At 54.2% G+C, this 24,709-nt stretch overlaps 8 protein-coding genes across 8 annotated transcripts; 4 read left to right on the forward strand and 4 right to left on the reverse strand.

The window, feature by feature from the left end:
- Positions 1-135: 135 nt before the first annotated feature.
- Positions 136-972, forward strand: PG997_011991 (uncharacterized protein; the record flags this gene model as incomplete). The annotated part of the gene is made up of 1 exon (XM_066816306.1): positions 136-972. The coding sequence occupies one exon, from the start codon at positions 136-138 to the stop codon at positions 970-972; it is 837 nt and encodes a 278-aa protein (XP_066661998.1).
- A 27-nt stretch (positions 973-999) lies between these two features.
- PG997_011992 (uncharacterized protein) lies at positions 1,000-1,629 on the forward strand (the record flags this gene model as incomplete). The annotated part of the gene is made up of 1 exon (XM_066816307.1): positions 1,000-1,629. The coding sequence occupies one exon, from the start codon at positions 1,000-1,002 to the stop codon at positions 1,627-1,629; it is 630 nt and encodes a 209-aa protein (XP_066661999.1).
- A 1,696-nt stretch (positions 1,630-3,325) lies between these two features.
- Positions 3,326-3,913, forward strand: PG997_011993 (uncharacterized protein; the record flags this gene model as incomplete). The annotated part of the gene is made up of 1 exon (XM_066816308.1): positions 3,326-3,913. The coding sequence occupies one exon, from the start codon at positions 3,326-3,328 to the stop codon at positions 3,911-3,913; it is 588 nt and encodes a 195-aa protein (XP_066662000.1).
- Positions 3,914-4,828: 915 nt separating this feature from the next.
- Positions 4,829-10,639, reverse strand: PG997_011994 (Sec23-binding domain of Sec16-domain-containing protein; the record flags this gene model as incomplete). The annotated part of the gene is made up of 7 exons (XM_066816309.1): positions 4,829-5,337; positions 5,402-5,566; positions 5,617-6,179; positions 6,326-7,605; positions 7,728-8,010; positions 8,064-9,695; positions 9,801-10,639. The coding sequence occupies 7 exons, from the start codon at positions 10,637-10,639 to the stop codon at positions 4,829-4,831; spliced, it is 5,271 nt and encodes a 1,756-aa protein (XP_066662001.1).
- A 2,206-nt stretch (positions 10,640-12,845) lies between these two features.
- Positions 12,846-14,676, forward strand: PG997_011995 (cytochrome P450 monooxygenase; the record flags this gene model as incomplete). Its single annotated transcript, XM_066816310.1, has 6 exons — positions 12,846-13,091; positions 13,142-13,608; positions 13,686-13,749; positions 13,821-14,054; positions 14,143-14,472; positions 14,563-14,676. The coding sequence occupies 6 exons, from the start codon at positions 12,846-12,848 to the stop codon at positions 14,674-14,676; spliced, it is 1,455 nt and encodes a 484-aa protein (XP_066662002.1).
- Positions 14,677-15,376: 700 nt separating this feature from the next.
- Positions 15,377-15,783, reverse strand: PG997_011996 (uncharacterized protein; the record flags this gene model as incomplete). The annotated part of the gene is made up of 2 exons (XM_066816311.1): positions 15,377-15,572; positions 15,626-15,783. 2 exons carry the CDS (start codon positions 15,781-15,783, stop codon positions 15,377-15,379), a joined length of 354 nt encoding a protein of 117 aa, XP_066662003.1.
- Positions 15,784-18,197: 2,414 nt separating this feature from the next.
- On the reverse strand, positions 18,198-18,539 carry PG997_011997 (uncharacterized protein; the record flags this gene model as incomplete). Its single annotated transcript, XM_066816312.1, has 1 exon — positions 18,198-18,539. One exon carries the CDS (start codon positions 18,537-18,539, stop codon positions 18,198-18,200), a length of 342 nt encoding a protein of 113 aa, XP_066662004.1.
- A 3,172-nt stretch (positions 18,540-21,711) lies between these two features.
- Positions 21,712-23,885, reverse strand: PG997_011998 (heat shock protein 90; the record flags this gene model as incomplete). The annotated part of the gene is made up of 3 exons (XM_066816313.1): positions 21,712-22,010; positions 22,046-23,564; positions 23,628-23,885. The coding sequence occupies 3 exons, from the start codon at positions 23,883-23,885 to the stop codon at positions 21,712-21,714; spliced, it is 2,076 nt and encodes a 691-aa protein (XP_066662005.1).
- Positions 23,886-24,709: the final 824 nt, after the last annotated feature.

Below are 24,709 nucleotides of genomic sequence, written 5' to 3' on the forward strand. Positions count from 1 at the left end.
AGTTCTTTGACGGCGCGGAGGAGCTAGCCGCCAACGGACTTCCCACGGCCTTCATGGAATACCTCGCGAACTATGAAGTTGATTTCACGGACCAAGTACGCTGGTTTGATGGCAACTGCTTCAAGTGCATCAACAATGGTCCCTGGAAGGGCCTCATCGTTCTTGGCTCGCACATCGGAGAATACGCCTTCGGGTTCAAGCCTCCCACCGTCTCCCCAAATTGTCAAGCTGACAGCCAAGGCCAAGCTCCGAGATCCCAACGAACCATATGTCCTTCCTATCGGTAAGGAGGTCTCAGACAGCGATTCATACGAGGGATACGATAAGCAAGGCACTTCTGAGATTGACGACGAGGCTGTCTCTTCTGTCGCCAGTGACCGTGGCAATTGGAACAGACCCGATTCGACTCAGGGATTGGGGCACCCCGGTCCGACTCAGGGATGGGGACCTGCATCGGAAAATGGCAATGCCGACGAGTCGAAGTCCTCCCAGGGCGAGGAGATTGGCGAAGATGGGTTGCCCAAGGCTTTCTGGGAGTACGAGCGCAAGTACGTGACGCGCTACGAAGTGAACGATCCCACCTGGGGTGACGATTTCGAGCACGACCAGTTCACATACGTCAGCAATGGGCCTTGGGAAGGTCTCATTATCGATGGACCGCGCCGAGGAGAGTATGCCTTCGGAAACAAGCCTCCTACAGAATTATGCATCAAGCTGTTCACCGACTCGCCAGACACGCCACGATATCACTGGGGTGGCCCTTCAGTGATTGCCACTCTTCCTCCGCCATCGGCAGCCAACATGATTCGAGATCGAGAATTTCTTCCTCCAGTGACACGAGAACTACTTTTGTTAAGCATAGCGATAGCTACCGAGGCAAGGCTTCCATCGCCATGTGGGCGCCGGAGCCCGATGCTGCCCAGGGATGGGGGAACACGCGCCCGAGAACGGCAATTCCGACGACAAATCTAAGCGCCCCAGAACGGCGTGTCGGCTGCAATGCAACTGAAGGACTTTTTCGGTGACATGCAAGGCGGCAAGCACGCCTTCCGGGAGAATTTCTATGCTGTGGACTTGCACCATGAAGAACATCCTTTCGAGTGCTCTCCTTCCCCGGATTTGGATGCCCAAAAGACATGGAGCGATCGCTGGTCTTCCGTCCTCCTCGATAAGAAGAAGCTAGAGAACGAGAGCAATGCGGCCAGCCGAGCCAGCACGACTCCCGACGACGAGATTGGTGGGAACCAATACAAACGCCAGGTCCGAGAGCAAGAGGCCGAGATCGACGAGCTGAAGCACCGAATTCGGGGCGAGAAGGTCCGGGCCAAATCACAGGCTTCGGCCTTGGCCGTCAAGGAGGCTGAGGTCCTGGTTCTGGTCAATCGACTCCAGCTGGCCCGCGCAGCAGCCCGCGCCACCGTGACCGATGACTGCAAGTCCGACCAGAGCTCTCCCTTCTCAACCCTCAATCACACTCCTACTTCCTCGCAGAATTCGGGCAGTTCCACGCCGGGCTGGTTCGTCGTTGGAAACGATCAGCAAGAGGAGTCCTCAGCTGAGAAGGAGAAGGCCGAGAAGGCCAAGAAGGCTGATTGGGATGAGTATGTCAATGATATCACTTGGTGGTGATTCCCTGGCCTTGCACGAACACCAACGAAGTTACATTGAGGCTACTGGTATTGCTGAGCTGGGAGTTGATATGGATGTGTTTGAGGAGGTTAGATGTGCCTCTTCAACGATGCTCTGGTCCATGGTGTGTCTGAGAAGGTGCCTACTGCGTGCAGAGAACCGCGATTTACGAACCACGGACGAATATTGCACAGCATCTAGCGAGCCACAGCAAGGCATGGACAGAGACGGCAAAGAGCAGATGATGTTACGTTACGATGATTTCACGATGATCTGGCTTACCGCCAGATACCCAATTCATGTTTGTACACTAGATAGATACTTGAGACGAGATCTATAGATAATAGACCCCAGAAAACCCAACTCGCTACTGCGTCCTGCTCCCTTGCAAAGTGACCAACAATCTTTTCTCTATGTACGCCGTTACCAAGGCAAGTGGTCGTGGTGTAATCGCAGTATTCTATACCACAGATCGTGTTCGCTACCGACATGTCAGGAGGCACCCCTTGTATCTCAGCAACATCGGTGGTCGCCGTCATTGCCAGTGAGTTGGAAATCTCTTCATCTCTAGCATTTCCGTAGTTGCTCAATAGGCCATAAGCAATGCTCATCATCAAGATAGTACGGAGGCCACTTACAGGAACATGTCGCGACGAGAGAGTTGTGGCTTCCCGGGTGCAACTTTGCTGAGTCGGCACGAGTTGGCAATAGCTGGTGGGCCCAACCAACCAGGTATTTAACAGATCCATCATGAGCAGTAAGACTGGCCGTATGTTATTAGCAGGAAGCTGCTGGGTCATAGTCCAACCCAACAATGAATATCCCCTTGATGGCGACAACGCTGCCTTTGGTATAATATGTGCTTTCCGTAAATAACCGATAGGTCTATTTGTCTAATCAGATATCACATCCAGTAAGATAAGCATCTTGCCCAGTGGAATAAACATTATACCACCGCACTTAATATCAGTCCGGTGCGTTTATTCCCTAGGTAATGTGTACAGAACGGCATGGCATGGTGAAGGCAGCGCTGTGGCTATTAAGGGGATATCGTCGATAAGGTGGTATCTGCTAGAAGCGACGACAGTGGTATACATGTCTTGATAGCTTAATGATGAACGATGGCTGAGCTGCGTATCGACCAAGTCCACCGTCTTCACTTGAGATAAATCAGCAAACCAGCTCTGGTAAGTAGGTAGCAAGCAGATCAAGCAACGGTTGACAATCGCAAGCTATATCTTCTTCTTCTTCTTCTCTCTTCTCTTGACGCCCCGATCACGAGACTCGAACAATCGTGTTCTTTCCTTCTTAACGCGCAAGCTGGTTTCGCCCATGAAAGGTGTCCATGAGATCTGACTCTCAAAGACATCAACAATCGGATCAAGTTCAGGCAAAGCAAGCGAGCCTCAGGCGATAACATATCATTCTCTTTCTGCATTTAGCTGGGAGACCAAGCAAACAAGACCTTCTAACATCCCATCTTCACTATCTCATCTCATCACCACAAAGCACACCCTTCTCAGTTTCCCTTCTCAGTTTCTCTCATCACAGCACTCATCCCACCCAAGCTCAACTCACCTTCGTCACAGCCCAGCAACGGTATACCACGCGACGCGACGCGACTTATACAATAACCCTTGAAATCCACCTCATACGCCATATCACACACTTAATCTCATTACAAGATCAAGTCGTCATGGCAGGCTTCAACAAGAAGAAGAACGGCAAGAAGGGCACCAAGCACAACCCCAAGAAGAAGCCCACCAAGAAATCCGTCGAGGCCAACAACACCAAAACCAACGTCCCTTCCGCCGCCGCTACCGCCGCCGAAGCCGCCATCGCCGCCGCCACCCCCTCGAAGCTGCTACCGCTGCTGCCTCCTCCCCCTCCCAATGACGAGCACAAGCCTGAGGAGCAAGACCCCAACAAACCCAAACTCAAACTCTCCACCATCAAAAAAGCCCTCCGCCGCAGCGTCAAACAAATCCTCTCCACCCTCGCCACCGACGCCGCAACCGCCGACCCCGTCCTCGCCCTGCAATATCCCCCGACCCTGCTCGAGCTCCACGCCCAGCACCTCGCCCTCATCGCCGAGCAAGTCCAAGTCCTCGAGACCCTCGCCGGCGCCCAGACCACCAACACCAACAACGCCAACAAGGTGGACCCCGACGCCTACCTCGGCTTCGTCTTCTTGACTTCCCAGGTCGAGCGCGCCCAGCTCGAGCACGCCGCCCTCAAGCGCCGCATCCGCCGCTACCGCCTCTCCCTCGGTGGCCCCGCCTAAAGCCGACGAGGCCCTCGCCCAGGCCGCCCCCAACAGCAACATGAAGGAGAAGCTGGCCGGCCTCGAGGCCGAGCTCGCGGCCAAGATCGCGGCCGGCCGGCTCCTGGTGGCGGACGTCAAGAGCCGCGTGGCCCACTTTCTTGCCGCGAAGAAGGAGCTGGAGAAGGCACAGAGTAAGTACTTAGAAATGCCCCTCAGTAGAAAGAGAACTCCGGTTTGCTAATATGAAATCCAATGGCAGTGTTGAAGAAATAAGGCGCTGCGAGTGCCTCCGAATCAAGAACGTGCTTTTGGGGAGAAGGGGAGCAGGACCAGGATAGACAAAGCTGCCAATTTCATGAGTTTGGAGAGAGAGAAAGCATTAGTGTCTATAGTTCATGATACAGACACGATATGAATAATGAGAAAGGAACAAGGCCCTTCCGAGGCGCCCAGGTTATTACAAGACTCGCTAAATTCTAATCTACAAGTTTCGTTCGTGAACCGAGAAAAACCGATCAATGTACACATAAACACCTCTGGGTCAAGCAATGAGACTCCCGTGTCCATCAGTCAATGAGGGGCAGGGTCCAACAATGTCCGAGACCGACGAGTCGGCCTCTACTGTCGTTGTTTGTTTGTTCGTAAGATTGTTTCCGTCTTCTTCATCTTGGTCTTCTTCTGTCTGGCACACGCCATATATCGTGTCGCATGCGTAAAATAAATAAGTACCTTCATCGTCGTTGCTCCTCATTCTCCCCAATATCGTCCATCGTTTCTTCTCCAGGCGTCCACGCCTCTATCGTATCATATGAATCAATAATCATCTTCATTATTTGGCCATGACATCCACGTAGCGACCCTTGCGGGCCTTCTTCGCGCCCGGCTTGCGCGGTCCAGCGGCACCTAGCAGGTCGTCGATGCTGCTAGCATTGCTCAGGGAAGTGGCCGGTCGAGGAGGGGCGCCATAGTGAGACCTTCGCCGCTGGTGTTGCTCATGTTGCTCATGGTGCTCATGTTACTAACGCTGCGACCCATGGGCGGCGCACCGCCCATCGCAGGACCAGGAATGTGCAGGCTGTCGCTGGACATCTGTTGTTTGAGCCCGCTCACGCTCCTCATGGGAGGACCACCACCTGGAGGAGGCGGCGTGCCACTTCCCATTGGAGGGGCAAGGCCGTTACCAGGCGGAGGTGGCGTGTTGTTGCGCGAGGATGCCGAACGCGGCGGGGGAGGGGTTGCGCTCTTTGCGGGCGTGTTGTCGGCACCCGCCTTCTTGTTCACCCAGCGCTTGGCGTCGGGGTCGTAGACGAACGAGCTGGCTTCTCCCAGATTGGCCTTGACAGCCTTGGGCGCCTCGCTCGCTTCCTTCTTGGCGCTGCCTCCACCAAATAGTCCGCCGAACCAGCCCTTCTTCTGGGATTTGGCTGCCTCCGCGCGTTTGGCTGCAATAAACGTTAGTAAACCGCCGGAATATCAGATTGAAGAGGAATCTAGAAAGTAACTTACCATCTTCCTCGGCCGCTTTTCGGAACAGCTCCTGGTTCTCTCGATCCTTTTCAGCCTTGCTCTTCTCTGCCGGCTTCTTCAAGGCAGGAATGTCGTCGTCGTCATCATCGTCCATGAAACTCTTCTTCTTGGGCTTCTCAGCAGCTTCTTCAGCATCGTCTTGCCCTGGCTCATATGACGGGGTTCGAAGCCGTATGAAGGAGGCTCGTATCCACCGTTGGTGGCAGGCTCCTTTGACGACGCGTCAAATGTGTTGAGGTGGGGCGGCTCGTAGCCGTATGACGGCGGCTCGTAACCAGAGTTTTTGGGAGTTTCTCCGCTAGGTTCCTCTGCTTTGGGCTCGGCAACTGGGGCTTCTGGCGGTGCAGAAGCACTCTGAGCTCCGTATGGCTCGAAAGCTGCATACGGGTTGCTGGAAGGTGCAGTTGCAGGTACAGCAGGGGCTGGGACTGGGGCCGGAGCCGGAGCCGGGTTTTGCGGAGCATAAGGAGAGCTTGCGGGTGGCGCGGTAGCCACGGGCTGGTAGCCGCCAAACTTGGCAGTAGAGGTGGTCTCTGGAGTATGGCCACCATGCATGAGACTCGGTCCAAGCTGCGGGAAGGTCGAGCGAAGTGCGACTGTATTCGCCAGAAGTGCGCTCCATTGAAGAGCGGGGAACTGGTTGATAGCCGCCAGCACTGGGCTCATACGGAGATGACGTCGGTCGGCTTGCCGAAGGGGCGTATCGAGATCCAGCCCGGTTGTTAGGAACAGGAGCAGGGGTTCCGTAGGAAGCTGTCTGTGTTCCGTTTCCATAAACTTCTCCAAAGTTGGACAGCGATGGGGAGCGGCTAATGTTAGGGGTAATCCGAGAGAAAGGCCCAGCTTCACCCTCGACAGGGGCGCCATCTGCGGTACCATCATTCTCGTCTCCCCGCGACGAACTTGTTGAATTTGCTCCACATAGAGTTGGAGACCTGGTTCATGCTGGGCTTCTGAATCCATGAAGAGGACTCCTCCTTGGGTGCCAGCTTCAATCTCTTCGACAAGTCGTCGACCGCGCTTTCAAGCATAGGATGATAGTAGGGCGACCGCCTGGTCTGGGATGAAATGGAAGCAATAATGTTGTCACAATACTGCAGAGCCTTGTCCCTGTTGCCGTACTCAGCTAGGGTCATGGCGTGCTGATACTTGTATGCAGCAAGATGCGGGCAGCCGTGTGCAAGGTTGGCAGCACCCGTCAGAGAAAGCCCGTACTCGTAAACCTCGCTCAGGAGCAGAGCCTCGGTCTCCTTCGTGAACTGGTCAGCTTGGCGTTTGTGATCTGCGCCAACAAGTACGAAGTTGGCCTTGGGGTCATCTAATCCGCCAAACACCGCATGCTGGCGGGCAAACATGAAGCAGATATGGGCTGCTTCCGCTCTTCCGTAGCTTGAGAGCAAGTTTCCGAGCGACGTGATTGCAGCAACATCGGCATTGCTCCGGTTGCCCAGGATAAGTCCCAATGTCTCCCGCCACTTGTCCAAGCCATCCAGTTCATCTTTGGAAGCTTCGACGGAAACCGACGTCGACATCAATTTCAAGCCTGCCCGGGCATGGCTAGGAACCAATTCATCAACCGATTCTTCGTGGTTCCCGGACAAGACGCCGTACAGAGCGGCAAGGGACTCGTTGCTGTGTCCAGGCTGGTTGACCTCCTTCTTGACAAACTCTTGAGCAACTTGTTTGTATAAGTCTCCAGTCACCGTGTTCCCAATTAACATGGCGTGGCCCCAAAGTCTCTTGTCGGCAGCAGCCCAGACCGCTTTTTCGCGTTCACCCATCAACAAAGATTTCTTGATCTGTTCCACGGCCGAGGAATCGACCGAGTCAGACTGCAGTGCTGTAGCGGCTGACATCGCACCTTGCACGGTGGCCCCGGCCAATGCTGACACGGGTTCAACCTCGCCTTCAAGATCAGGAAGCAAGATTTGCCTGACAGTCTTCTCTACAGCTGGGTTGCCGTCGAGCATACCGTCGTGCTCAACGAGAACTCGCAGAATCTTGAGCAGCAAAACCCTCTCCAGCGCTCTCTTGTCCTCGTGGGATAGATGGTGCTGATACGTCACCTGAGGGAGGGCTGCATCCATCAACTCGATGCCAGTTGTCAGCCAAGCAACAGTCTCCTTCTTCTTCGATTTGCCCTTGAGAGGCCCAGGGAATTTCGACAGAAGCTCTTCAAGCGGCTGAATGTCCTTAACATGCTTGATCTTGACTTCTCCAGGGCTGCGAATGACCATGGGGCATTACCCGCCATGCCATAGCGAGGAACATCTTTGGGGAAGGATGTCACGATAGTCCCACCTACACCCCAAGAGATGAGAGGAGCGCCTCTCCATCTGCGGAGCGGATCCTTCTCGCGTCCATCGGTCGGGGCAACCAGGTTCACGGACTGGGACATGCCTCGAACCCGTGTTGTTGGTGGTGATTTGTGCGCAGCAGATATCGCGCGAGGCGGGGTGACCCCGTGCACAGAAGAAGGCCTGGGGATGGCTGCAGTCCTATTGCCACTCATGGCTCCCGGAGACTGAGTTTGAGAGCGAGGCGGGGGCCAAAGCTGGGCTCTCTCGACCCAAGTCCCCCAGAATGAGCTTGGGGTGCATAATTTGGCAATTGGCGCTTAGGGGGTGATAGAGTATTGGACATCGAAGGACTCATTGGCGGAGGCGGTGTCCTTCGAACATCCTGAGGACTGTAGCGTGCAGAAGCAGGCGGTACTCCCGAGACTGATCGAGTGATGGGCGGCTGCTGCGACGGGTTGACATCTTCATCAACCTCCTGTGTAGTAGGAAGAGATGACAGCCTGTGCAGGCGAGGGTCAAACTGGGACGAGGCACTTCGCACCATTGGGAAACTGTCACTGCCAGCAGGGCTGGGCAGTTTGCCTGTTTGGCGATCATGCGATACTTCAAAATGAGCAAGTGGGCTCGATGTTCGCGGCTGGTGAGCTAGAGATGGTGGTGGGGCGTAAAGGCCGCTGCCAGCGCGGACTGGAGGGGCGGGAGGAGCGGGAGAGTATCGGCTAGCTGCCGCAGGTACGGGCGCAGGTACAGCTCCGTTTGTAGGTGGTGCCGGGGAGTATCGACTATTCGCAGGAGCGCTCGGCTTCGGGCCAGTGGTCGATTGTAACGAGAGATATGGGTTAACACGTTCAGGGGCGACCAAGCCTGCAACACCTGGTAAAGCTTGAGGTGCTCCGTTCTGGCCAGGGGGTGAGAGTAAGGGAGATCCCATTGGTGGCGGCGACATAAGTTGAGTTGGTGGTGCTGCGCCAGTCGGAGGGCCGGCTGGCGGTCCAGATGGCGCGTATGGGTTATGACCAGGCGACGGAACAGTGCTGTGGCGGGAACCCGGACGAGGTCTCGAAACCACAGGTAGGTCTTCGAAGAAGCTTGACTTGGACTTGAGCTGAGGAGTTGTCTTCGCCGCTGGCGGTGGCGGTGATTGGCTCACAGCCGAGGCCCCCGGAGGTGGTAAAGGAGGAGCTTGGTTATACATGCTCGCGGATCTAGGAGGAGCAACGGGCGGCGCAGATGGAGTCGGGGTGCCTCGTGGAAGCTGCTGCAAACTAGCGCGCTTCTGTGGCTTTACAACATCCATTGGCAAGTCATATGGAGAAGAGTAACCTCCTTTGGCCTTATCCGCAAAGCTCTGCGCCTTGGGCAGTTCGGGCTTAGGAGGAGGCGCTCCATAGCCCAGTCCAGTCGGAGGTGCCGTGCTCGGATGTGCGAATCCAGGCGCATAATTCTGTTGGATTTGGGGTACGGCAGGCGTTGAGTTGAAGGTATTCAGGGTCTGAGGGACCGGCGGTTGAGGATTGCTGGGCATATACCGTCCGTTGGCACCTGGAGCTGCCGGTGCAGCAGCTTGTGGCACAACTTGTTGCGGTTCTGGATCTTCAACATCTTCCAAAAACCCTTCATCATCACTGCCAAAGAAGTCGGCGGGGTCCAATTCCTTCGATTCGGCGACGGGGTCTTCTAGGAGAAAGTCCTCGTCCTCATCTTCTGCGAATGCCTCTGCCCACTTCGCATCCAAGTTAACTGGCCCCTCTTGCTTCGCCTCCCCTGCTCCTGGTGCTTCTTCATTCGCAGCTTGGTGAGTATCAGCTGCCACCTTGCCGTCTGGGATGGGGTCGTCTGCCTCAGCAATAGTTGGCGTTTCTGGTTCGAACTTGGTCGAAGTCGCTTGCGGGCCTGAAGAGGCACCGGTGAACAAGCTCGTGTCCTTTCGCTGCAAAGAAAGATTGCCCAAATCATCAACCTCCTGTCGCGTGCTATCTTGAATATTGCTGAAGAAATCATCTCCGTCATCGGCGAAAGTGTCGTCAAAGCCAGCCGCATCCTTCGGTTGCCCATTGGGGGAGGCTCATCTTGCTGACTTTGCGGGATCAGCGGCAGCCCCCTCCTCGAATCGAGTTTCAGAAGCTTCCTCCCCTGTGCTTGACATGTCTCGACCCATCGTTTGTTGATAAGTCTCATCAGAGGGGCCATCAGCTCCAGTATCTTGCTCAAATGAGCTTGGAAAGTCGGAAAGTCCAGCAGTCGCGTCATGATCATCTTCTTGCTCTATTTCGTGCAAGATGTCCTGTGCTTGCGTTGCCGGAGGTGGCTCATTTAGCCGTTCCTGGTGTGCGCTTTCAATCGGCGGCACCGGAGGAAACGAGTTTGTTCTATCGCTCGGGGACATAAACTTGAACGGGTCTGTTTCGGTGCGTTGCAGGCTGAATTCGGATTCGCCATCGTCGTCACTCCAGATAACCTCATGTGCAGTGCGCGTAAACGACATGGTACTCGAGTGCTTGGCCGATTTGATAGCGACGGGCGAATCTAACACAGGCATAGTCTCGGACGGAAATTCTTGATCGTGACTTGTCGGCTCTTCGGAATCCGCTGCATGCTGGGCTGGCGGTGCCTCCTCAGCTGGCGCATCGTGTCCGATGTCCCAAGCTCCAGCTTCGGGATCGTCGTCATCGAAATAATTCAGAGGAGAGGGTTTGTTGATGTTTGCTTGGTCTACGGCAGGCTCGGGTATCGTTTCGGGAATGGCTGGTTCTTGGTGGTGTTGCGCCGGCGCCGTTGCAGAGCTCGGCTCCGGAGATTGTGTTGAGTATTCGCGTGGCGTCTCTGGATTTGAGGAGGACGCGACGGGGGTTGTTTGGGTGTGGTAGTTTGGCATCATGGCAGGGTGCCATGAGGCTGAAGGGGTATCTGACTCCATGATTATCGCAAATTAAACAGATATCGAAGCCGAGAATCCCGTGCCACGGTGGAAAGGCTACTACAGAGAGAAGGGCATCGTGTTAATAAAAAGGGCGTGAGAAGGTTGGTGTTGGTTGAGGTTGGAAGGATGGAATCGAAGCAGCAATGGTGTCATCAACGTCCATGCATATCTCGGAGCTGGATCAATCCAGCTCAAAGTAATACTCCGGACGCCGACCTCCCACATGCTGAATCGGGTGACTGGAGCTCGGTAACTTACTTATTATACAAGGAAAACAACCGAGAAAAATAATAGAGATGCGACTATTCAATACACAGCATTCACCATCGCCTCTACTCGGTAGACACACGACGTCCAACTTTCTTGTTGTCGCAAAGGAAATTATGTATGCAGGCAAGGTACAAGGTAAGTAGGGACAAGAAAAATGGTGTTGGTTGGTAGCAGCTCTGTAGAGGTTCCCCCGTCGCTAGGGGCTAAATGCGCCAGATGCTGGCAGGCAGGCAGGGACCTAACCAGGTAAGCAAGCAACCTCAAGCCAAGGCGTCTCCTTTTTTTAGGTACTTGCGTTACCTAAACCTGAAGCGAACTTGACAGATTTAGCCTCGAGCTTTCCAAGGTGCAAGTGCCTCACTGCAGTGCCCACCTGTGACGGCACCATTCCACCCACTGGCCGCCTCAACCAACTCCTGATACATAAGCCACAGCCCCAATTGATTAATCGTACAGCCCACGCTGAGCAGTATTCAGCACAAGTATAGAAAATGATTATAGTATAGTAGAAAAGAACCATATCCGTACGGTTTTTGTATACAACGCCGTTGCCGACTGGAGGTTGAGTTTGATACTTGCTTTCGTTTTAGCTATCGGATTGTTTCACGTGCTTCGTTGAGAATGAACGGGCCGCCTCTACCGACCTCCGTTGATTTTGCTTTTTTTTCGTCTTCGGCACCCCCGACATCAAAAATACCCTCTACTTGTTAGTGGTAAGGCATTCTGGCCTTTTTAAGATTCTAGCCCTGCCCTGCCTCCATACCCAACCTATCCACTCGCGAGGCCTTTTACAAGAGTCATAGTTGGCAGAACCTGGCCTCGATCTATTCTTAGCAACATGGTTGGACTCCGCTCCGCTTCTGACCAGTGTCACATGATCAGTAGCAAACCAAGGGAGCAAGCAGCTCCTCACTGCTCTGGTTTCTCTACATAGAACCAATAGTGGACCTTTGTCGTAAATCTAACCTCTATACGGATTGTGCATACGACTATACCTATATCTGCCTGCCTAACCTACATGACCTAGCCGTTAGCCGCAGGCCGACGCAAAACACTCCCGATCCGATGCCGACCACATACATATGTATGCTACATTGGCTTCTTGACTGGTAAACCAGTGTGTCAAATGCGCACTCAATCCGCACTTTCTTGCGCCAAACATCCCTCCCCCACCGGACGATGGATCCTCGTTAGAGCGGCACACGGCGAACGCGCCGTTTGCAGTATCAATCCTCAGCCCTGGGCAGCGCGCCAGCACGTATTGATCGCTATTGCCGATGATTACTTGTGGGGACTGGGTCATTTCAAGCACGGCAATTCGCTGCAAGCCGCTTTCTTGACTCGAAGGGCTAAGAGGAGATAGCCCCCCTTTGATTTTAGACTGCACAGTAAGCAACCGCGCATATGCAAAACTTTCAGGTGGACCATTAACAGCACACACATTCAAACTACACGGTCGGTTTCATTGCCAGTTATCTTGTGGTACAGCGTTGGAGTGCCAGCTGTCTGAGGCTCTATGGCAAAACTTTGAGAGCTGTATGGTGGAAAGTTGGGTGATATGCCGTCATCCCTTGCTCTTCGCTCATTGGAGGTCACCGTGACTACAGGCATCATTGGCTGTCTGACGAAGGAGGGTAGTATGAGCAAACTGCATGCCCCTTCCCCCCATGCCATGCTATCGGCTACCCCTGCCACTGAAGGGGGCCATTCGAACTACCAGTAGCGTCATATAGATATAGAAAGTGGGAACATCTAAGAATGCCTCGGGTCAAGAGAAACCCCAAGGGCCAAGGGTCGATCCACTGCAGATCTAGGGTATACTTGTAAGCACGTATATATAAGCCGGGCCCTGCCCGCGCGGGATCTCATCCCTCCCAATAAGGGTGTTGCCACAGTAGACACATCGCCAGCTCTCTCCGGACAGCAGCCCACCATGGAGCTGGAGATCCCATCCAACCTGCCCCTGCCGGCCCTCGGGCTGATCGCAGTGGCCGTGGTCTACATCATCTCCACCATCCTCAGCTACCGGCGCCTCTCGCACATTCCCGGCCCCTGGTTCTCCTCCATCTCCTACCTCCCCATGCTCGCGCGCCAGCGGTCCGGCCGGATGAACGAGCAGTACACCGCCATCACGGCGCGCTACGGCTTCGGCGCGCTCGCCCGCATCGGCCCCAACGACGTCCTGACCGCGGACCCGGACCGGATCCGCCACATGTCCGGCACCCGCAGCCCTACGTCAAGAGCGGCTGGTACAACATCATGAACCTGGACCCGGACCGGCAGAACGGCATCGGCACCCTCGACACCGCGGTGCACGACCGCTTCAAGGCGCAGACGGCCAAGGCCTACGCCGGCAAGGACAACAGCCTCCTGAACCCGGACCTCGACGCCCAGGTCGCCAACCTCGTCGCCTCGCTCCGCGCCAAGTGCCGCGCCGGCCAGCACGCCGACATGGGCAAGCTTGCCCAGCTCTTCACCCTCGACAGCATCGCCAAGGTCGGCTTCGGCGAGGAGTTCGGCAACGTCCGGGAGGACCGGGACGTGCTCGGCTACGGCCCCGTCACGAGCCAGAATATCCCGTTCCTCGCTATGTGCGGTGATGTTCCCTGGTTGAGGAACATCATGCTCGCTCCTTGGCCTCGGAGACTGATGGGGCCCAAGGAGACTGACGCGAGCGGAATTGGAAAGCTTCTAAGGTTCGGTCTTCTACAAATGCACGCCAAAGAGGCGAAGATATCCCTCGGACACTGCTCACACCAAAACTCAAATTTAGTGTTACGAAGAAAATCGTAGCGACTCGCTTTGGGCCTAAGGCAGTGGAACGTCAGGACATGCTCGTAAGATTTTCTCTCTCTTCCCACCGCCCCATAGCAAAACGATAAGTCCTGACATATGTAATTTCTTTTAGGGATCTTTCATTCGACACGGCCTGGATCAGGAAGACTGCAACGCTGAAGTCGTTTTCCAAATCATCGCGGGTGCTGACACAACTGCCACGGCTATTCGGGCGACCCTGCTTCACATTATCGGGATCCCGCGTGTCTACAGCCGTCTCCAGGCAGAAATCGACGCAGGTATTAAAGAAGGCAGAATCTCCGACGAAATCACACTTCAGGAGGCCAAAGCCCTACCCTACCTCCAGGTACGATTTCAACCAATAGCCATTTTTGCTCGCCCCATTTTCTGTGATAGGTATTGTTCTGATGCTGATGCCCCCTTTCCCGTAATAGGCCGTGATCCAAGAGGGCCTTCGCATCTGGCCCCCTTTCGTTGGTCTTGTCATGAAGCAGGTCCCCAAGGGAGGTGATACCTTCAAGGGCGTCTTCCTGCCCGAGGGCACGCGCGTGGCCCACAGCACCTGGGCCGTGACGCGCAACAAAGAAATCTTTGGCGACGATGCCGAGATGTTCCGGCCTGAGCGCTGGTTGGTAGAAGAGCAACCCGATCCCGAAAAGCGGGCGCGTATGACGAGGGCGGCCGAGCTTGTGTTCGGGTACGGACGATGGCAGTGCTCGGGCAAGACCGTGGCCCTCCTCGAGCTGAACAAGATATTTGTGCAGGTGCGTTCTCCTCCTTCTATACTACCGATTCTTTTGTTGGTAATATACGTATGTTGTGTGACTGGCTAACCCTATAAACGTGTAAATCAGATATTGAGGAACTTTGACTTAGAATCAGCCAACCCTGCCAGGCCCTGGGTATCCGAGAGCCACAATGTCTGGGTCCAGAAGGATATGTGGGTTAAGCTTACCGAGAGGAAATAACGCAGTATGAGGTTAGGGGTTGTTGGGATTGCGTAATATCACATCCAACAGCCAATGGATGTGCGTCCAGATACAAAACCCCAGTAGATCAAGCAGGCTGGCTTCGTTGAGGTGGAGCACAAGACTCGGGAAATACCATTCCATCCCTGGCCCAGAGACAAGGTGCTCCAAAGCATTAGGATATGGTTCAACCTCGGCATGCAGCTAGCTATCCCGTCTATGGGTATGGCGCCGTTCACACGAGTTATGGAATGGAACCCGGAATCGGTAATCCAATTCCGCAGCGAAACAAGGCTAGAAATATGCAACCTGAGGAACCGGACATCTTATATGATATAAGTTTTTCTAGTCAGAGACAGGGGGCTGGATGCTAAACCGTATGAGCTAGGAACTTAGGAGAAACCATGGGCTCAGATGTTATATTTAGGTTGGTTCGGATGCCAGCTTGGGAAGAGGCAGCTAGAGATGAACAGGATAAAAATCAAGTGTTAACCGACGCCGCGTTTCTGTTCCACGAAGTCGGCGAACATGTGTTACTTATCTCCTTCTCAAAATACTCGCTGCGGCTGCCCAGGCTGGAGAATAACCCCCTCCCCCTCCCCCGAAGTACAGAATTCCCAACTACCTCCCTCCTTCCCAGCGTACTACCTCAACCACTTCATCTCGCCTACAGGAGTAGTTGGCCATCTGGTACCCACGGCTACTCAATGGGAACACCCAGAAACCTAGCAGTTTCCGTCATTGGGGTCAATGTAGTAATGGAACGAGCCATGGTCCTGCTCGCTTCCATACTTGCAAGCACTCCGCTCCACTCCAAAAATCTGGTGCAGTCTTCATAACTGAGGTCTTGGGTGCTCCCCTCGTTGTTCTCGAGCGACATCTGCAGCCGGTTCCCGCTCTGGGGGAACGGGTAACAGTGGGTAACCACGGCGTTAGGGGGGTCGCCGACCCTCGGTAGTTGTTGCAGAAATCGTCAATGTCGCCATCGACGTTACCGCCAATGAGGTCGCTAAAGGTAGGCCCGTGGGAGTAGCAGCCGTTCGCGGCGACGAGCGTGCTGGTGAAGGCCAGGATGGCTTGAACCAATTTGACTTTGGGGATGAACATCTTGTACAGCCGGTTGTCTTTGGAGTATGGCTTAGGATATCAGGAAGTTTGGATTATACTAAGGTTTCTCGAATGGAGAGGTGGTAGGTGAGGATGGTGAGGACAGCCTTCCAATTTTGAAGAAGGGCCTTCTTATATCCTTTTGAGACTCCCCCTCAGTCTCAATAAGGGTGAAGGGGAGCTGATGAACCTCAAAACTGCCGGCGAGGAACAATCGCCGCAGTTCAATAATTAGGTATACATTGACTGGTAGCACCATTCCAGAGGTTTGGGGTGTATAAGGGCGAGCAGTTAATCCAGCGTGGCTGGCACACGTCCGACTCGCTGATCAATATTGGCCATGGATGGGTTTCACAAGTCAGCTTACAAGCAGGACGTGTCAGACTGGAAGATGCCCTCACGCACCCCTATGACACACGAGATAATGAAATCTTTATTTGCTCCTTACAGGCCACACCGCTATATTTCAGCCCTGCAGGTTAATGAGGGCAAGCACGCATCGGGAAGACGCAACGAGCCGCAACATAATGCTGGTTACGTGTCGTCTTGCCAGGCCTTGCTTAGCGTCGGTAGATACGTCCCTTCTGGCACACTGGCGCCAGACATACATGTACGTTTCTTGTTCATATCTATAGCCCCTAAACAGATGACAGCCTGAACGAAACTTTTTGCTTCGTCATTCTCACTGTGTATCGTTATTACTTGACTTGTTCCCATTGATCCCTTTACAATAAATCATGTCAAGCTGCCGACTCCGTGCACTAAGACTGTATTGTACCATGTCTTAAACAGGCTGTCTCGGATGCTGCGAGAGATGTGTACAGGCGAGCTTCGTCCAGAAAGATCCTGAAAATGCCGTGACGTTAGCTTTAAACAGCGGCTCCAAGAGATATAATATTAAATTTAGCGATTAAAGACTACCTTATCGATTTTTAACTATATCCAGCTTAATCGTCGTCCCGATTATAGTCGGGGTTCACGCACATCAGCCCACTCCGTGCCTACCAAAAGCCCATAGGACAGTCTCTAGATTCTTCAGCAGGTGGCAGACGGCAAGAGGTTCAAGCAAGGGGAGAAAAAGTCCAGTGGTCACATGTGACCAAGTCAGTGTAACCAATACATACATCTGCCCAAAGTCCGTCCACGGGTTGTTGCAGGGAACAAACGGGATTTGTGAAACCATTGCATTGCGGAAACGCCACCGCCTTCTTAATCCATTACCGGTTGACTTGGGCTGCCAGCCAGCCAGTCAGTCGCACCCCCGGCCCGCCGCCGCCTGTCCGATGGACAGTCTGAGGGGGACCAGATGAACAGCTGCCAGGGTGCTCCATGATCAGACGGGTTGAATATCCAATAGTAAATATGTGCCACCATCCGAGTGGTTAGGCTTACGGATAGGCAGCGGTAATCAGGAAATGCCAAGGACGAGGCTCTGCAGATCCTCTGCGGAGAATTCACAGAGTCCCAGAAGAGAGATCACCATCACGACAAAGCAGTGGGGAGGTGGAGGAGCAAGTCCAGAGCAACGAATGTGGACCGACAGGAAAGATTTATTGAAACGAGCTGTGGCCCAAAAGGTATAGGTTAGAATTGGGAAAAGTACCGTAATCATACAAGTCCCGTGAGGGCGTTGCCTAATCTACTGAATGATGCGTTCATCATCACTCTCGATCTCGTCTTATCTAGAATCAGAAAAGACGGAAGAAGCAAGCATCCGCCGCATTGCCACTTTTTTGCGTACCCTGGCAAATCTCGCTTCTCCCATACCTTAGCTTGTCTTGTCTTGTCGTATTTTTTGTCTTTTTTTAGTTTGCTTTTGTTGTTGTTGTTTCGGCGATGGTGGTTGCTCCTAATGATGCTTGGTATCGTTCGTGATTGGAGCCCCCATCTACCGTACTTCGTCCCCTGCTGAAAGAACACCTCTCTCCCTCTCACCCTCACATCGTACAAATGTCGTAAAAACCTCAGTCGAGACTGGGTATCGTAAACCGCGAGCTTGATCGAAATCTTGCCCGAAAGAAAAAAAAGAAAAGAAAGAATAACACCAATATATCGTTCTCAGTCGTTCCAGATGCCAGTCTGGCGGGGAGTGATGAGCACAGCGGGCCTCATACGACGCCAGGTCTTGAGATGTCCGAATGCGCTCAAAAGCCCAGTAGTTTGGTCCCGGCCCGGAGGTGATAGTAAAAAAGCATAACATTTCGAGTCTAGCTCATAATAAGAATAGAAGTTGCCGCACGGAAGCCTCCATGGTGATCCCCGACAGTCAAACCACCACACTAGCAAAAACCGCGCGAGAAGTCGAGGCCGGTTCAGCTCTCTTGACCATGTTGTCGTCGACTGCCGGAGTCACCGTATCCACGGGTGCCTTAGGTTGCCTGCCGACTCAGCGGACCAGACGAATGTCTCCCCGCTTAAGGGCAGAATGTGCGGATGCAGTCACCGGCATCCCGCCATTCCACAATCGTACATTGGAACAGGTTCTGGTCGGTACATTGGATGTTGACGTCGCGCTTGGAGACTCCATTGTGGGGCGGAATGTCCATGTTGGCGCACACCTTGGCGAAGCACTGCACGGGGGTCATCTTGCCGTGAGCGGCGCAGGTGTAGACGGTGGACTTGACCCGGTTCGGGCTGCACTTGTTGCGAGGGTCGGCCTGGGCGCTGCTCATCGGCACGGGTGACGTGGTGTTGGTGGGCATGGCAGCGACGGCCGACAGGGCCAAGGCGAAGATCGCAAGAGTAGGAGAGTACATCTTGGGAGAGAAGGAGCGGCGATTGACACGGAGCTTCTTGGAAGGCGGGTGTTGTTGAGTTCCTGGAAGTTTGTCGCTGGAGCCCGCGGAAATCGACGTGCAGGCAATCAGTCAAGTCAGGCGTGGTCGTGAGGGAGGTGAAGAGGGCGGCGTCTTGAATGAGCGGCGGCAACAGACAGGTAAGTAGTATTCAGAAGCAAAAGCAAGCAAAAAGAAAGAGAGTCGGGCCCAAAGAACGAGAGTGATTGGTCGCAAGAAAGGGAGATGCGATTTGCGGGAACTGGACAGGATGATCTGCAATATGGGCAGTCCGATCTGCTTTTAATAGACACGAACACAACATGGGATGCGGATACCAGACCAGCCTGGGTGTGAGAGAGGGAACACGCACGCAGTGCAACGCAAGCGGGCTAGGTAGGCTAGGCTCCGTCAGAAACTCGCTCGCCAGATTAAACCTGGAGACTTTGGACGAAAATGTGCCATCGTGAGGCAGCGTGGTAGTCTCACATTGACAGTCGCGCTACTGCTTTGCTTTGCTTTGCTGCTGGCTGGGCTCTGGGCTCTCTCTGAGGGCTCTGCCGGTGCTGGGGCGTTGGGGCTCCATCGCCAAGACGACATGGGTGGTGGGCGTTGGATGGTGGAGCAGGGCCCTTCAGCTGAAACCCGTCCCATCGTCATCTCGCGCGCCTGGGCTTTCCCGCATTAGGCAAGTCGCCCAGGAGCCGAGACGAACTACCATCGTGACCCCGGCGAACTCGACCCCGTCCAGAGCGTCTGGGTGCTTCAGCTTGAGCCCGGCGCCCAAGTACCATCCCAGCGACGTCCAACTCTCTTTCGACTCTGGACTTCGGATGACGGCCCGGCAACATCCTCAGCGTCCATGCCGGTCTGATCGTCCCAACGCCAAAAACTCAATCGAGACCTTTCTTTGATAATGCCTTGGATTGAATGTGTGATGGATGTGTGACCTTTCGCGCAAAGCAGGTTGGACTCTGACTACCTGCAGCTTGAACCGACCGTTGACTTCGATGGTCGGGTTTGACGCGATGTGATGGCCAAGATGGGTTGCAATCAAGAAGTCGACGAGAAACACGACGACAAGTTACATGCAACCAACTGCTTGCCTGCCGTTGCTACCCACGACATCCACCAACCGCCCCCCACCATCCATGCCATGAAACACCAAATCCAGTGTACTGCACGCCACTCTCTGCCGACGCAGGCGGGCATCACGACATGATTGGCGCCGTTCAGCGGCACCTTGTCAATTCGAGAAGATCGTGGAACGCGCTCAGAATGCTACATCGGAGAGAAAAAACCACCAAATCCAGGCACTCCCCCTCCAGCCATGTGGTTCGACGGAAAAAAAAGGCGCCCTTCTTGTCCACCCCTTGACCTTCCCTGGCCAGCCTGCCCCCTAATGCCTACCCCAGGGCCACTCCATGGTCCCGGCCGCACGTCAAACCCGGCAGAAGATCATGGTTCCTGGGAAATCGCAGCCAACGGGGAGGCGGGAGATGGGCCGCACAGATGGTGACGGAACACGATAAGTCAACAACCTTCGCAAAAATGTGGGCAAGGTAGCCTCTTTCCTTCCCTCTCGCGCCTCTCCTCCCTCTCGCTCGCTCGTCAGATGTATCAAAACGAGCTGAGGGGCCGTGGCTCCCAGGTTTCAGTTCATGCAACCTTCTCTCTTCTTGAACACGGTGATGCCTGCCACCTGCTATTCGCTGCCTTTCGTGCTTCTCCCCTATCACCGGCCGCAGCGCCTCCTTCTTTTGGTGAGTTCTTTTTTTTTGATTTGATCAGTGATCCTGATCCCACCCCTTCCTGCCTCTCTCCACTTGTGATCACCGAGCCGCCCGCAACGTGCAGCGTGATATTCCTGCCCATCGAAGCTAGCATCAACGTGCCACATCAAACAGATCCCACTTGGACACCCACCGTAGATGGCTCGATCCTCAATCTATTTGACGCCAGATTGAGACCGATGACTCGCTGGCTTGTAAAAGAAGAAGGAAACGAAGGCAAGCTGGCAAGCCCTAGTTCTTCCTCCTCGGTTATCTCTCCTTGTTCTGTATACCGGGAGGAGGCCAGTGTTCCATAGTCCTTCTATGTAGCCAGCCACCACCATGCACAGAACGGCATAGCCAGGCTGCTCGGTCGCCTCTTTCGTCCCATCCGTATCTCCGCCTCCTTCCCTCCCCTTTCCTGCTGGGTGCGAGGGATTACCCTGCTACGGCACTCGACCGGTGGCCTCCACGGTCAAATGCCGCATGCCAGGCTACCATGGCCACCTCTGGAGCACGTTGATGAACCGAGTATCCTTACTACCTAGTCAAGATGGAAAGTATCAGACCAACCAGTTCTTCTAGCCCTGTGGAAGAAGGACCACACTGCGAAACGACGGGTTATCTCCTCCTCAATGGTCATGTAAACAATGAAAAACGCCGACGTATCTTACGATGTTTTCTCGGGCTCCTTTCCCACGCGCCCAGCGGGACCCGCTGGATCGTGTGCACCTCTAATTAGACCCGCCTTGAGCATTTCCCTTCAAACAACGGCACGTCCGAGCACTCACCACTTAAGTATCTAGGGTGGCCTAGGATACTGGCATATATAGCAAGGAATTGAGCGCTCTGCCCCAGCTTCGGCCGATAAGCGAGGCATCGTTTGCCGTTTACCCGCCAATTGCTCCGTATGCCGGGAGCACTTGGTCATCTTACATATACTATGATCCTATAGGAAGAACTTCAGCTCGACAGGTAACGGACCAGACTGTCAACATGACTGACAGTGGCACTGGCACTGACATTGACACCTGACCTTGCCGGTTCAGGTTCGGGGCCTGGGACAAGGTACGATTGTGGTAACATCATGAGTGGGTTCGAACGGCATAGTACAACACAAAAAGACATACACATTCACACGAGCATGCAATGGGGGACGTTGATGATAACATCTAGAACACATTTCAATTCGTCTACGGATTCTTTATCCGGCCTGTAGCATCATGACGGCATCATACTAGAATACATCTCGTGGGGGTATGAAGGAGGTATTATGAGGGAAGAGAGATGCATGAACGGAAAATGGATCAACAAAAGCAAGCCCCAAAACCAGCCAACTCCAATAGAACTTTTCAATCCCGGTTGTCCAGTCTCCAAGGCGCTTAGTCGACCTCCTCCATGGCGCTGTCACCGGTCTCGGCGGCGACAGTGTCGGCCGTGGCAGGGGCCTCGGTGGCCTCAGCCTCGGGCTCCTCCTCCAGGTTCAGACCCAGAGAGACGAGCTTGTGGATGCGCTCGGCGAAGCCGGCAGGCTCGTCAATGGTGAAGCCAGAGACCAGCAGGGAAGTCTCGAACAGAAGCTGGACGATGGACTTGACGGTGCGGTCGTTCTCGCCGTCAGCCTCGACCTTCTTCTTCAGCTCCTTGATGATGGAAGACTTGGGGAGATCTCGAAAGTCTTCTTGGAGCTCATGTAAGAGCTCATGGAGGTGTCACGGAGGGCCTGAGCCTTCATGATACGCTCCATGTTAGCGGACCAGCCGAACTGGCCAGTACGGATGGCGCAAGGAGCGCCGACGAGCTTCTGGCTGACGACAACCTTCTCGACCTTGTCGCCGAGAACGTTCTTGAGGGCCTTGGCAAGCTCCTCGTACTCCTTCTCCTCAGCCTCGCGGGCCTTCTTCTCATCCTCAGTCTCCTCGAGCTCGAAGTCCTTGGTGATGTCGACGAGCTTCTTGCCCTCGAACTCCTTGAGCTGAGTCATGGCGTACTCATCAATGGGGTCGACCAGGAACAGAACCTCGAAGTTCTTCTCCTTGAGAGCGTCAAGGAAAGGCGACTTCTGGACGGCCTTGATGGACTCGCCAGTGATGTAGTACATGTTCTTCTGGTGCTCAGCCATGCGGGTGACGTAGTCAGAGAGCGAAGTCAGCTCATCACCAGACTTGGTAGAGTTGAAGCGGAGGAGCTTGGCCAGGATCTGGCGGTTCTGGGAGTCCTCGTGGATACCGAGCTTCAGGTTCTTGGCGAAAGCGCTGTAGAACTTGTCGAACTGCTCCTTGTCCTCAGCGATCTCCTGGAAGAGTTCGAGGGCCTTCTTGACAATGTTCTTCTTGATGACCTTCATGATCTTGTTCTGCTGAAGAGTCTCACGAGACAGGTTGAGGGGCAGATCCTCAGAGTCGACAACACCCTTGACGAAGCTGAGCCACTCGGGAATGAGGTCGGTGGCATCGTCAGTGATGAAGACACGGCGAACGTAGAGCTTGATGTTGTTCTTGGTCTTCTTGGTCTCGAAGAGATCGAAGGGAGCGCGCTTGGGGACGAAGAGGATAGCACGGAACTCGAGCTGACCCTCAACGGAGAAGTGCTTGACGGCAAGGTGGTCCTCCCAGTCGTTGGAGAGGGACTTGTAGAAAGCGGCATACTCCTCAGTGGAGATGTCCTGGGGGTTGCGAGTCCAGATGGGCTTCTGCTTGTTGAGCTCCTCCTCCTCAATGGTAGTCTCCTTGACCTTCTTGGTCTTCTTCTTCTTTTCTTTCTCTTCCTCCTCGTCGTCGACCTCCTCGACCTTGGGCTTCTTGTCATCGCCCTCCTCGGTGGTCTCCTCAGCATCCTCATCGGGAACCTCAGTCTCGGTCTCCTTCTGGACGTGGAGGTAGATGGGGTACGAGATGAACTCGGAGTGCTTCTTGATGACCTCCTTGATCTTGCTCTCGTTGAGGTAGTCGCTCTGCTCATCCTTGAGGTGCAGGATCATCTTGGAGCCACGGCCGAGCTGCTCACCCTCGGTGTCGGTGCGGATGCTGAAGGTGCCTCCAGCGGAGGACTCCCAGACGTATTGCTCGTCATCGTTGTGCTTGGAAACGACCGTGACACGGTCGGCGACCAGGTAGGCGGAGTAGAAACCAACACCGAACTGACCAATCATGGAAATATCGGCACCAGCGGTGAGGGCCTCCATGAACTGCTTGGTACCAGAGCGGGCAATGGTACCCAGGTTATTGACCAAGTCCTGTGAATGTATGTCAGTCTATCTGTTGTAAAAAGGTAGGACAAAATGTGCGTAGTGACTTACGGCCTTGGTCATACCGATACCGGTATCGCGGATTGTGAGGGTCTTGTTCTCCTTGTCGGGGATGATGTCGATGCGGAGATCCTTGCCCGAATCGAGCTTGCTGGGGTCGGAGAGGGCCTCATATCGGATCTTGTCCAGAGCATCAGATGCGTTGGACACCAACTCTCGCAGGAAAATCTCCTTGTTGGAGTAGACAGTGTTGATGATGAGAGACAACAGCTGAGAGATCTCAGCCTGGAACTCGAAAGTCTCAGACATGATGGCGGATATGGTTCGACTTCTGTAGATGGGCGCAATTATGTTAGTGGGGTATGTTCAATGTGAAGGAACGGACTTGGTTGATTTGATTTGCAGAGACGAATAAACAAGTGGAAAGGCGCCTTTTGGAGGTGAGGATTTTGTGACCAATTCTGCCCAACAAACTCTCCCAGCCTTCGGCGATGCAAAGACGTTACAGGCAAACCCGAAGAGTCGATGCGAATTGGTTTCAATGGCTTCTTCTCGTTGGAAGTGCGCAGCGATGGGATGATCCGAATGCTTGCAAAAACGCTCGAGGCGCTGGGAAGACAAGGCTGAGGAGCGGGGAGGGGACTTGTGGTGGAAAGGCAGTGGTGGAGGATGGAGGGGAAGGGTGGTGACTTTTCCGACTTACCAAGTGGGAAATGGGAATTGAAGACGATGAAGGAGGGGTATCACAAAATGTCACTCTGCGATGGAGAGTCTTCTTTCTACGGGACGCAGGAAGGAATAGAAGAGAGGAGGATGGGTTGGATGAATGAGGAATGAGTAGAAAAGATCGAAGGCAGACTTCGGTGCGGTGGAGGTGGGAGGAGTAGAAGTTATAATGGCACGAATTGTTTCTATCGCCTTCAGTTAGGTGAAGAAAAAAAGGAACCTTCTACCTACTTTGGCGCTGGAACTTGCAGCACTAGCACACGGTCCCTGCTTTTTGCTGTGCTAGGCACACTCTCAGACTCTGTTTTTCCCTCTCGAGCTGCCAAAGCCCAAAGAATTCGATGCGATTCCATTTCCATGAGCCTCTGGCGGTGGGGCAACTGGGGAGCAACCGCATCGCAGCCTCG

This window comes from Apiospora hydei (genome assembly GCF_038363865.1).
Source record: "Apiospora hydei strain CBS 114990 chromosome Unknown utg000009l_segment0_segment0, whole genome shotgun sequence".
NCBI classification, from domain to species: Eukaryota; Fungi; Ascomycota; class Sordariomycetes; order Amphisphaeriales; family Apiosporaceae; genus Apiospora; species Apiospora hydei.